The sequence below is a fragment of the Cygnus atratus genome, chromosome 2, assembly GCF_013377495.2.
Source record: "Cygnus atratus isolate AKBS03 ecotype Queensland, Australia chromosome 2, CAtr_DNAZoo_HiC_assembly, whole genome shotgun sequence".
Lineage (NCBI taxonomy): Eukaryota > Metazoa > Chordata > Aves > Anseriformes > Anatidae > Cygnus > Cygnus atratus.
Window position 1 is genome coordinate 47,529,726 of NC_066363.1, and position 13,683 is coordinate 47,543,408.

The following is a 13,683-nucleotide window of genomic DNA, read 5'->3' on the forward strand; positions in this document are numbered from 1 at the left end:
TACTATGCAGAATCTGTTAGACATGTGGGCGTGTTGATTTTTTTTCATTTTGTTTTGTTTTTTTTTTCCTCCATCTTTCACTGATCAGAACTCAAAATAATGCATCTTTTTCACTTGGTAGATTTTTTGGACATCTAAGGAAATCAAAATCACTATACTAGCAATTGACCAAATGTTAACTTGTAATGACTAATTGCAAACTTAAAACAGCTTTGAATTTTTTAAATGCCGCTGCTAAATTGCTTCTCTCCTTTTTCTTTCTACCTTCTCTTCACCTGCAAGCCTCGGTTTCTGAGGATTGAGGAGAAATATCTCTTGGCAAGTTTGCCCTCTTTCTAAAAGGAGTATGTTCCTTTCTGTTGGTAGCTCTGGACTTCTGCTTTGTTGCACAATGATTATAGGAGGCAACTGGCTGGAGGAGGTGTTTTATTATACACAACCTATTGAAGTTTGTTTCCACTTGGACATTGAGGAGGATGAATAATGTATCACTTCTGCTTTAAAACCCTTTTGTGTTGTCAGAGTAATATATGAAGACTTCTATGTTAACAGAAGTTTGATGGAAACTGAGATACAATAGCCATTGATGACTAGGTTGCTACTTATTGCTGGGAATAAATCTGTTGTGATAGTTTCTTTGGTTTGTTGGCACTTATTATTCAGCTTACAGATACCAAAAAGAAATATTTGACTTTACCTCATATCAAGGCTTGTTGTCAAGGTCACCTTTCCTTTGCAGCTCAGAAGTGTTGATTATCAATAAAAATTCCTACCTGTATGCAAAGAGTTCTAGTATTATATTTATTGAAAATGCTGTTTAATTTTAGACTGTAGTGATAACCTGCTGTTAAGTTTAAATGGCAAAATCTGAAGGAATAGCCGAGTGAGCAACCACATGTACAAACCTTTACCTCTTTACGTCTTTACCTTTACCCTTTTCCCTGGCCATGACTTTATTCTGTCTGAGGGAGCCCCGTCCTTTTATCAGCTGGAATATACAGTCACTTGAATTAGAATGGAGTGGGGTTGCCATAGTCATAATCAGCCGTGATTATCAGTGCCAGGGACAGAGTTAATATACGCCTCCTATTGACAATCTCAAACATTATTTTATAGCAGTAAGGGAATGTTGTAACCAAGGGAACTATTAAATGTACTGTTGTTTTGGAAAATAAACTGTTGGTGTCAGGGATTCTGACAGACGTTATTGCATGACCTATGAACTTACGTATTAAAAAATTATTTTTGTAGTTATCATGAATCATTTTTATTGAGAATAGTCTTCTGGAGGTCATACTATCTGCCTTTCTAAGGAGTTTTTGCAGAAAGCTTCTTTTTACCGCCTTTGTTTTATAGAGCTGATGTTCTCTACAAGTTACTGATGTTCTATTGCAAGTTACTACATTCTGTGGAATCCTGATTAGTCAAAAGCAGACCATATAGCTTGTAGCTTACAAATGCATTGTATTTTTTGCTTGTAATTTTTGTCAAATTACTACTTTGAACCACAAACTTTTTACTGTTACCATTTTCGGACATAATTACTTGGATAAATGTAATTCTTTTGAATCATTCTGAATGGCATTCTTTGGAATTCACTGGCAATGCTGATGTCACTAAAATGTTTTCAGGATTTGATCCTCAAAAGTGGAGTTTGAAAAACAGGAAAATAAACAGAATACTTCTTGCTGTAGTTTGGGTAACTTTCTGATGTTCAAGTATGGAAAAAAACATAACATATTTCAACAAATTGTGTATTGTATTTGATATATTATTGATGTGCCTTTAGTTGTGATCGATTGTATATTTATGTACTTAGTATCTTGTATATTTATAATCAGGCAGCATCATTTCCTTAGGGTGACAAACTTTTTTGTACTGCTGCTGTACTCTGTGCATATTTTTTTTTAATCTAATTAGGCCTTATTTGTCTTTCCTTCAACCTCCCTTAATGCATGCTGGAGCAACATTAGCCAGTCAGTCAGACTGAGCTTTAACTGACATTGTCAAGGGTAAATCCCCTGAAGAACAATTTGCATTACAGAAGTCTGCTAGCCAGTAGTCAATATGATCAACTCAACTCTATTAACAATCCCTTTTTTCCGAATTACAGGGCTTGACGATTAAGCGCAGCTGAAAATAAAAAGAATATGTCACAATGGAGTAGAAAGAGCTGTTTTTTCCTCTGATTATTGGTGGACTTTTAGAAAACTTGCAGACTTCAAATAAGCCTGTGTAGCTTCTTAATGGATCACCTATGGTGATAGACTGAACTTCAGCATACTTCCTTCAGCCTAACAAAACTCCCAGTTCCACCTTAGTGATTAATCATTTTACCCAGTTTAGTAAACATTTTTTATGAGGGATACAATGGCCATGATGATGTGATGTAGGTATTTTAAGAATGGTGTATTATTTTGCATGCATTTTTTATTGACATTGCTGTCTCATTCCATAATGCTTAGTTCCATTACTATGACATCGTATTTATGGTGAACATTGTTACTGACACTGTTGGAGTTGCTTATTCATGGAACAATTCTACTGCATGCAATACAGTGACTAGGTGACATAACAGAATCCTACTTGTGTGTCTAAGAACATTTTCATGTCTTCCTTGATTTTTTTTTCCCATAAACTCAAGACATTTCTCTTATGAAAAGAAAGTTTTGTTTTAGTGGTTTGTTCTACCACTGACAAAAGCAAATACTCACTGCAAAAAAGAAGCATTAGTATTCCCAGCTTGAAGCTTTGATACTTTTTTTGTCTTGTAGATTTTGTTATACTTGCCCCATAGTTGAAATAAGTAGTTTTAAGACGAAAACATAAGCAAATCTATGTTCTTTAAAGGATACATTTTTCTCCCAGTGGTATTACCAATGTTATTAATGTTTCGTCTTATCTTTTCACAGTTCTATGTGCTGAAAGGGTGGGCCAGATGACTAAAACATACAATGACATAGATGCTGTTACACGTCTTCTTGAGGAGGCAAGTATTACATCTCTTTAGTTTAGGACCCATACACAGTATGAGAATGTAGTACAGAAATTATATGGTTCAAGTAGTGACTTCATAGACCCTTCTGAAATGAGGAGGAATAAGTGTCCTGAGTGTATGTAAACTTCATCTCATTGGAAAGGTAAATAATCTTTATAAATAAAGGTCGTTTGTTTACATTAGTCCTATGGATTCATTAATTGTGCTTATTTTTCAACTGGGACCATTTAACTTATTCTTGGCCAAATATTTGCGAAAATGAATGAGGAGAGGAAAAAAAAATCTTTAAATTAAACTTTTTTTTTTACAGTACATGTAAAGCTAATAGTATTATTTATGGATTAATCTTATAAGAAAAATCACAGGTACTCTTGTATTCATAATTATCTCAGCATCTTTCCAGAAGAATGCAGATACAAAATTTAAAAAAACCACCACCAACAACAAAACTAATGCTCTCCAAGCCTTTTTTCTTTAGCTTTATATATATATATTTTTTTTGTGTGTGTGTGTGTGTGTTTTTGTTTTTAATACTGTTATTATGTACATTGTTATGACTGTAATCCTTGGCTCTCAGGAAATGGTAAAAAACAATGGTCAAGCTACAGGACAGAATGTTCAGTAAATACCATGATAAATTGTTTGTTTGAAATTAGCTGCTTTTCGGCAGTGAGCTTGAGTGATAATTTTCCAAATGAGGTTTATGAATAATTATTTAGGTGAAAACTGTTACAATTATATTTGTTTATCTTTGAACACAATTTATTCCTTCATACCTATTTGCTTGCTTATTGCAATGTCAAAAATAGGATCTGGTTGGCCAAGGTACATTGTGGTCTATTCCTCCAATTCTGCAAGGGGACGAGCATGGGAATGCTCACATCTCTCACCTATATTTGATAATATAATCTAAGTACAAAGTCCTGCATTTCGTGCTTTGAGATAATCTCTTTTAAACAACTTCTTAGGAAACTTCAGTTAAAACTAATGCTTTATCTAAAAGCCATGTTCAGGAATAAACTACTTACTTGTAGTAACAGGCTGTTACCTGTTTGTGTCTTGCTTCCTTTGTCTTGTGTGGCTGGGATTTACTTGCATTTGTTTCCATGGCTCCTTCTAGTAATGATGCAGCACTTTGCCAAACTGTTTCCTCCTGGGTTCCCATAGCCAAATGTCTATAGATCCAGAAATCACATTCACAGGAACAATGCTAGAAGGATTTGCCAAGCCAATGTTTTAAAACATCTGGTTTACTTTCCCTACCTGGATGATAGCAAAGGGAAAATGGAGGAATGTGCAGTAGGTGAACCTTTAATAAAACAAATATTTTCAGTGAGGTTTTTTATTTTTTAATTGGCCATCATTTCCAATTTAATCACTTTTCCTAGGCAGTTGTGTGCACTTAACATCTCCTTTCTCTGTTCTCTAAATGTTGGTTAATGATTAAACCTGTTTGCAGAAGTGAAGGTGTAACTCCTTCTGCTACCATAACACAGACAAATGACAAACAAACCCAAAACCTAAATGTCTGCCTGTTCTTGTTGGTAAGCTTCAAATGAATGTATTACAAAGTTGGCAGGGTGGGAGGTGCAGTATTTTGGCCATGCAGACAGGAAAGGGAAGATATCAAAACAGCTTGCATGCAGACACTCTGAAAATCTGTGCCTATTGCCCTGAAAAGGGAGCAAAGGGAGTGATATCAGGCTTTTCTGGATATGTGCTAAGAACAGGAACAGATTCCTCTGTGAACTTGCTTTCTCATCCCTTCCTAAGAATGGTTTAAATGTGTCTAACTTCCTAGAATTATAGAATCATTAAGTTATCATAATCATTAATCATAGAATCAGTAAGACTTCAGTGTTTTTATTACTCATGTTGCTGTAATACATCAATTCCATATCACTGTGAGGAGGAGGCCTGACCCCAAACTGAGATTTAGAGTTGAATTGCTAAAAAATTTTGTAGGAAGTCTAGAGAGGTTAATTAAAATGCCTGGAAACACATTTGTGTTCCTCAGCTTTGAGGTCAGAAACCTTGCTACTAGATAGTTCTGCCTCTGTAGAGTCAAAGCTGCACTTATATGTGTTTTTTTTTCCCTCACTTTATATTTATGAAGTGAGCTGAATTGCTGAACAATAAGTTGGCCAAATATATAAACTAAACATTTTTGGATAGCTTTGTGGGACTTACTGTTCTGAAAGATTGTGTGTAAGATTTTATGGCTAGATAATGCCAGTGGCTTTTAATGCAAATGCAATCCAGACATTCAAAAATCATTTGGAAAACGCTATTTGTCAAGACAGCAGTGATCAATAACCCATCACTTTATTATTACAAAACTTCATTTTTTCACTATGAAAGCCTCTTCATTCAAATTCATAGAATCATAGAATATCCCAAGTTGGAAGGGGCCCACAAGGATCATCAAGTCCCACTCCTGCATGCACACAAGACCACCCCAAAGTCAAACACTCTGTCTGAGGGTGTTGTCCAAATGCTTCTTGAACTCTGACAGGCTCAGTGTCGTGACTGCTCCCTTGGAGAGCCTGTCCCAATGCCTGACCACCCTCTGCGTGCAGAACCTGTTCCTAACCCCCAGCCTGACCCTCCCCTGTCCCAGCTCCATGCTGTTCCCTCGGGTCCTGTCGCTGTCCCCAGAGAGCAGAGCACAGCGCCTGCCCCTCCACTCCCCTCGTGAGGGAGCTGCAGGCCGCCATGAGGCCTCCCTTCAGCCTGCTCTGCTCTGGGCTGAACAAACCCAGGGACCTCAGCCAGTCCTTATAGCTCCAGACCCTTCAGCATCTTTGTAGCCTTCCTTTGGACTCTCTCTAATAGTTTTCTTATATTGTGGTACCCCAAACTGCGCCCAGTACTCAAGGTGAAGCCACACCAGAGCAGAGTATATTAGGAACACATTTATCGACTTACTTCCAGTCCAGGTTAGGAGTAGTTGTAGGTTTTTTAGGCTTTGTCATGCATGTCACAAGGTAGGTTTTAGTCATAAGTCAAATGGTTGTCAGCTGGGTAAATAAGCCCCAAATAGTATTTTCAGTAAATATGTGAAAGGAAGAAAACTGCTCTTCAAATGGTGTTGAACTAAAGATAAGTGGGGAGACGACCACAGTGCCATTTTTGCACTATTTTAGAATAATTCTAGTAATTAAATAAGGAAATCATCAGTGAAAATGCTTAGTGAATGTTGCAGAGTTTTACGCTGTTTATCATCTTGCCACAGGCAGATTACAACCTAGTGTATAGATACGTGTCATCAGTGGGACTGGCCTGTAATTATTAATGGTACGTGTAGTGTCTAGCTGAGCTATTTCCAATTCTGTGCACATAGAAAGAGGTAACAAAGGGGAAAACATGGAATGAGAATTCTACTTCATGTAGATTTGAGTGTCTGCAAAAAAAGAAAGGGATAGGATCTGGTTTTATATTAAAGCACTAACGGATCTGCTTACATGAAGAGGATAGGAGGCTGAATACTCACCGTAATGGGACTGGCTCCTGCACAGCCGGCTGCATTCTATTTCAAGGTGGAGCAAATGGAAACTGCAGAATGCTTTGAGTTCTTTGGCATTTTTACCATGTTTCTAAAGTCCTTAAAATGAAACCTGTGAAGTTCTGTGATAGCATTCAGGAAATGCTATACCAAGGTGATGCAATAGTTTCCCCTGGTAGTCTCTCAAAGCCATAATGAAGAACTAGTTCTGGTTTAGCTTGCATTTTTTGACATTAGACCTTGCAGCTATGCTATGGTTCAGTACCTCTGTACGGGCCAGTCTTTTCTGAATGTCAGTGTTACATAGGCAGAAAGAGAAAAAGAAAATTAGCAAAACCTAAACAAACAAACAAACCCTTGCAGAAGGAAAAAAGGCGCTCTATTGTTTTAAGTACTTGTTCCTTCCTTTCTATGACAACTTTACCTTTCCCTCTGCCATTTGCTTTCTTTTCTTAATGCTTTACAGAAAGAACGGGACTTAGAATTAGCTGCTCGGATTGGCCAGTCACTTTTAAAGAAGAATAAATCACTGACAGAAAGAAATGAGTTCCTTGAGGAGCAAGTAGAACACATCAGGGAAGAGGTAAGACTTTCATGCCTGACTGAGGTATCTGCAGTGATGGGGAGAATTTTCCTTCTTTCTTTACCTTTTCCATACTTAATTTTCCTGGGCATCCCATCCATAGCAGGTCAATCCATGTTGTAGCAGTTTGGACAGCCATTTTTATACCATGTACACTTGCAGATGTATGACCAAAAAAAGTCATTGGACCTGTTGGCTCAAATCAAGGCCATTTGGAGGGCGGGGGTGGAGTACTGACTTATGCTATGCCTCAGATTTCATTTTCCTCTAAAATCAGCTGTTCGTTTGGTTCTGAGTCACTCTACCTACTGTTTTCTTCTACTGATTTTGTCCTTGTTCCCATCCTATGTATAATTCCCCTCACTAATCACTTTTTCCCTTCTACAGCTCTTTCTTTTTCTTGTTTCCCCCCTGAATCTTTCTCAGTCCTCTCACATCCTCTCTGATGGATGTTTAATTGCTTTTTCCCTAATGCTTTTCTATTTATACCCAAGTTGAATTTTGGCTTTTAGATCATGCCATTTGAATGCTAGGAGTGCTTCCCTTTGCTTCTCAAATTGAATATGACTGCTTTTTATATTTATAGAGATTCCAGTAGTGCACACTCACTGAAATCATGTGCGTTCTGCCTTTTCCAAGCAGGGTCAATTTCATAGACTGATGTTAAGACTCCATTTTTCAGATGGATCAGGATACATTTTAGTGATTGCTAATTTTTATTCAATATGCTCTGTATGTATGAACTTGTCAATGTTAGGGAGTGCTGGGTTATGCTGTGAAGCAAAGGGTGGGACTTGCTACCTTTTGTCAAGATTGCTGAGATCTCTCAGTTTCTTGTCATTTGGCTGTCTGTCTTTTCAGGAAACTGTGGCAGAATCTATTGAAGCATGGACTGTTAGCCTGCTGCAGTACAGACATTTCTCTCAGTTTTTGACTGCAGTGACAATGCTTTAGACTGTTGATGAACACGTTTAAAATATAATGTGACGGTGCATGTCTTTTTGAATTAGTGTGTTCTATAAAACATAACTGAAAACTTCTAATTATTTGGAGTAATGCCTTGTTTTACACATACTGTTGCATTTCTAATTGAATGTCTATACAGTTGATATTTCTTACTGTATTCCTCTGAAAGAGGAGTGGGTTGCTGTGGGTATTGGCAGATTCCCACTGGATGGATCTTCAATGCAACCATACAGGATGCTTTAAAAGAGCTCTCCATCTTTCACTCAGTGTCACTATTTAAACTCTGCTGTCTTACTGACTGGCTGAGATAGAGTCAAATGTTGTTTCTTGTGTTCAGGGGCAGTGATCTTGGTTTGTGAACCTTGCCCATATGTACATTTGAACAAGAGGGAGAGGAATCCCAGAGGTGTAGGGCAAGCAGGAGAACAATGAAACACAGTGGAATAAAAACTTTTAAAATGTCTGCTACTAAAAATGCTTGGGGATGTAGGGGGTTGAATTATATCCAAGATGGGGTCTGATGAATAAAGCGCAGATGGAGAGATCCCAGATGCACTATAAATGGCGGTGAAGCACCCACAGAGAATTAATCTCTTTTGGCCTACTCTTTTTGGCAAGGAAAACTAATTATATTCTATCCAGAAGAGTGCTATTGCTTGCTGCCCATCATGTGGCAGACGTTTATTTGTGCATTGGTTGATTCGGCATTTACTAGGCATGCATATAATGACTGGGCAGGCATTCATACCATGCATCCAGAATGGAGGATTTGGTTGAGGAGGTTGTGGGGATGCAGGTATTGTCTGCCTTTGCCAGGCCTGGTTGTGTTTGGAGAGACTCAGGAGCAGCATTAGGAAAAGGAACACCAGAAATAAGCTTCTTACCAGATGGCTTGGTACACTGGGCCATGTGTTTTATCAACGCCCATCTTTCATGCTGTCATTTTGACTCCTTCAGAAATTGATGTTTTTGAGGCAGAGCGCATCAGGCTTGGAGCTCATGATGCTTGCATATTGAAATTCTTTCTTTAGTTGATTTCAGATCACCTGTTAATGCTGAATTTTGAATATATGAACAAAATCGTAACTAAGACAATTGTCTCTATAGGCAAGGGAAAAAAGAGAATTGAATGGGAGCTTTTAAAATTCTGTAAAAACTGCCTAAAATGGTTTGTCTGAAGGATGTGGGGTTTCTGTAATACATAAACAAAATGATTTTGATGTGTAGTATAAAGTTAAGTTTTTAATGGTATGTGTGTCATGCTATGAATAACTTAGAGCAGGCTGCCTACAACCATGTCCAGGCAGCGTTTGAATATCCCCAAGGAGGGAGCCCCTACAGCCTCTCTGGGCAACCTGTGCCAGTGCTCAGTCACCCACACAGTGCAGAAGTGCTTCCTGAACCTCCTGTGCTTCAGCTTGTACCCATGGCCTCTTCTCTTCTTGCAGTAAAAGGTTTCTCTTTCTGGCTGTTCACCCTCCTTTGCAGAACTGGAATGCTTTGAAATGGCAGTAAAAATAGTATGCTCAGTTGTTTTGGTTCATGGAGGAAAAGGATAGAAAAAGCTAGAGATGATCTAGTGCCCACCCACTGACAGTATCTGTTTCCTTGCTACTTGAAGAGGCTGAGCCATAATGTGCTGGAAGGAAGTAGATTGATATTTTGGCATGGTTTTTAGCTTTCCCTGAAATGGAGGAAAATGAACCTCGCAGAATTAATGCATTGATTTTGTTCCATGGCTGATATGTGGTTTGTTGTTTTTTTCCTTGCATTTTTAGAAATGTGCGTTTCCTTTTTGAAACCATGTCTCAGGAGGACTTTGGTGCCTTAGCACATATAGTTTTGCAGAGTAGTTGTAGTAAAGTAAATGACCTTGTTTGTTTAAAAATTTGCGTAGTTTAAGTGTTTTACTGCATTGAGCCTTCTTTTTGTTTGATGATAATGCAGCTTAAATCTATTTTATTGGCACTCTTCAGGTTTTGCCAGTAATAACTGCAGGTATAATTATGCCTACAATAGAAAAAGTAGAAGTCTAATAAAAAGGAATGTGTTCTGCAATCTGTGCATTGGAAAGTGAGTACTGAAGACCAAGTCTTACAGTTCAAGTGGGAGGAAACATTTGTCTGATCATTTATGCTATTTATACTTATGAAAGGAAAAAAGAAAGAACCTCTTACCACTGAGGTCTTGAATTGCAGCTGTGAAGTGGCCTAAGTGTTACTGTGTAATTGGGCCTTTAACCCTTCTGTTGAAGAATCAAAATACAAATTCAGCAAGGTTAAGTTTGTGTAGCTCACAGTTGCAGGGAATCCTAACCACCCAATTATGTTTTGTTCATTCTTGGTACGTGTATGGGATTCCCGTATACCTCTTTGCCAGACTCATGTTCTGGAGTCATCAGAGGCCCAAACTACACCCAGAAACTGACTGCAGCCACCACAATTACAGCAACGTCAGAATGGCAGCCTGCCTCTGTGTGTTGCTCTGCAGCTCAACAGAAAATTGAGTCTCAAATGTAACCTTCCTGTGCAAGCACTGTAATAATTTTATCTACAGTCTCCTGAAGAGGAAGAAATGTTAGTCTGCAAGGTCTGTATTCAAGCAAGATGGTGACAGTCATTACATAAAATGCAAAATAAAGTGATGTTTGCCTTGATGGTGTCACGTTAATTTCTTGCAATATCATTGCAGTATATCTCTTTCTCCGAATGTGAATCTAGACTAATGCAGCAGACAGTCAGGATTATTCATCTTAAACATTTTTCTTTTTTACCGTCTTTAGTAGCAGTTAAGAATTGCATTTCTGTATTTTTTAAAAAGAAAACGTCTATTTTAAAGGTATGCTTTTTCTTTCTTTCTAATACATAGAGGAATGGTTTCTGGTCTCTTCCAGTTTTGACCACCTAATTTAGTTTGAAGGTGATTCTTGGAGGTTGAATAACCAATTAATAGTGGGTTTACTTGACAATGTGTCTAGAAAAGCAAGTTACTGATCTGCAAGCTATTTCTTTGTGCAGGTTTCTCAGTTACGGCATGAGCTTTCCATGAAAGATGAGCTGCTCCAGTTCTATACCAGTGCTGCTGAAGAAAGTGAGCCAGAGTCCATCTGTTCCACTCCGTAAGTTATTGATCTGCAATGCTGAACCTTCATCTGGTACTAAGCAGGGGTGGTTTGGACAATTTTCATAGCTTTGAAAGATAGTAAAATGATCCCTGTAAAGGCTGGAACTATAAAACTATGAACTTAGTGCATGGCACAAGCTGGAAGGATTTGCACTGAACCAGCTGGCTATACTGGTGCCAACAAGAGTCGGGGAGGGAGGAAAGAAGATAAGAAGGCTGCTGACGCAGCACTGTAACTTGCACAGGAGCTGGCTCTCCGTGGCAATGAGGCTGGCACTGATCCCGCTTATGGTACCCCACATCTCTGCACACTGCTAGAACGTGCTACGTGTGTGACCTTTGTGCTTGAAGAACCTGAGGACACTGAAAAATTTTATGCTGTTTTCGGTAGCAGAGGGAAGGAAATAAAGCACAGTTTATAGCCTGTGTTCCAGGCAATTAGCTGGCTGAACAGCATTGCAGGCTCTGAGGGGCTGTCTGCCCTTGCTTGCAAAGTTATTACTGCGTTCTGGTGAGACATGTGCAGCATTAATCAGGGAGCTATTGGATTGCTATAGTAAGGTTGTTTCTTTTCTCATAGTCTTGGCCAATTAACTTTTCCAAAGGAAATGTTGGGAATTAAAAGTTACTGAAATTATATTGCTGCCCAAACATACTGCCATGAACAAAGTCATACTTCATGTGGCTCTGGTTGTCTTTGAGACCTCTGTTCAGTCTATTTTCTTGTGAGATTGGCCATCAAGCAAGTAAAAATGAGTTAAAACCTGTTTTTATTTATTTATTTATTTTACAAGGCTCAAGAGGAATGAATCTTCCTCCTCCGTCCAGAACTACTTTCACTTGGATTCTCTTCAAAAGAAACTCAAGGACCTCGAAGAAGAGAATGTTGTACTTAGATCTGAGGTGAAATTGCTCCCTTTGTGTTTTGCTTAACACAGTTATTCATTTAAATGCCAGAACACAGGTACTCAGAAGTGTGTATTAAAAGCTGTGAGAGAGTCTAATTAAGAGTACGTAATTCCACTTGTGACAAAGATCTTTTTGTAGTTATTTAATCACAGTCCTTTATCCTTATAAATGAAGGAAAGACCAAAACATGGGAGCTATACGAAGCTACAGTCATAGCAGTTTCCTTGCCAGCAGAATATGGTAAGGTGTACAGCCTTGAGGAGAGCAGGAGCCACAGGCAGGTTTTCGAGTACAGCACCATGGCCTGAAACCTGCCTTAAAGGGCTGACCCAGTAGCCATGGGTGACTTTAGCTGCAGATCTGAAGTTTGCAGGCAAATAGGGTCTCTCTGGTAAAAAAAAATCAGTGTTTGCCAAAATATAAATTGATAGGCTAAATCTGCATTAAGTATCTTCAATTTTGTTTCAAGTCTGTTCATATTTTAAGATTGTGTCTTTCTTGCCCTTTATATGTGTCAATATTCTGTTTGTTTCACAGATGACACTTTTTAAAATTTTATATACTGTTCCAGGTCTAGCAGAAATAACATTCCCTAAGTTAATATCTTATAAACAATTTTATATTAATTTTCAATACAATTTCTAAGCTTTGAGAGCATATTACCATTTTGCAAACAAGTAGCAGGGTATAGGAGAAAAATTACTTTTGGGAAAAGAGCCAAAGTTTGAAAACATAGTATCATGACCATTTTCTACTGTAAATGCAGGGCCCATTGAAAATAGGTAGTGTTGTCTACAGTGCCAGTGAGGCACAGTATGGAGCCAAATCTAAAACCTCCGAGCTATGCAGCTCTCTGCGGATGGCTTTTGTGAGTGTCTGTGCATATCCCCAGCACTTGGCACACATGACTTGCCCACCGAGGTGGTGCCAGACAGAACCAGCTGGGTGTAGCCAGGCTCCTCTTGGTGCTCCTAGAGTTAGAGGAGGAAAGACCAAGAAGGAGGTAGCACTGAGGTTTTATGTGGAATATACAGTTACAGTGCCAGGAATTTTCAAATACTATCTGAATGGTTTTGTTCAGGTATACAAGTATTTAAATCAAGCATTTAGTTAGACACCTGTCTTTATTCAGGTGACCAGATCAAGCTCTACATATGTGGCTTTTGTATGTTTAGGACTTTTTTTTTTAATGTAAAATATGTTGGTGACATCTAGTGGGGATGAGGGGATACTGGTACAAGTTTCTCTATGCAGCAGCATCTCTGCAGAATATTCACCTGGCCCTTTTTTCTGGAACATGAGGGAGGGCAGGCAAAAATCATTGTTTCTCACTGTCTTTCTGGAGGAGTGATTAGAAAAGCTTGTCTCTCTGAAGCAGATGGAAATGCAGCAACATTCTGGCAAAGAACAAATGTGCTAATGTAGCATATTTGATGTGGATTTCTTGAATAGGCCTGTCAGCTGAAGACTGAAACAATTACTTATGAAGAGAAAGAACAACAGCTTGTCAATGACTGCGTAAAAGAGCTAAGTATGTCCTTTTTCTTTTTTTCCTTCTCATTTCAGATTGTTCAATAAAAAGAAAAAAACAGTCAGATC

At 38.4% G+C, this 13,683-nt stretch overlaps 1 protein-coding gene across 7 annotated transcripts in view; it reads left to right on the forward strand.

Moving 5' to 3' along the window:
- TRAK1 (trafficking kinesin protein 1) overlaps positions 1 to 13,683 on the forward strand; it is a 131,417-nt gene that overhangs the window by 89,058 nt on the left and 28,676 nt on the right. For all 7 annotated transcript variants that reach the window (XM_035549909.2, XM_035549929.2, XM_035549907.2 and 4 more), the window contains 5 exons: positions 2,913 to 2,989; positions 6,970 to 7,086; positions 11,070 to 11,170; positions 11,970 to 12,078; positions 13,537 to 13,615. In XM_035549909.2, the coding sequence (XP_035405802.1) occupies positions 2,939 to 2,989; positions 6,970 to 7,086; positions 11,070 to 11,170; positions 11,970 to 12,078; positions 13,537 to 13,615 (457 nt within the window). In that variant the 5' untranslated portion in view covers positions 2,913 to 2,938. Of the gene's footprint in view, positions 1 to 2,912; positions 2,990 to 6,969; positions 7,087 to 11,069; positions 11,171 to 11,969; positions 12,079 to 13,536; positions 13,616 to 13,683 lie in introns of those variants that run through there.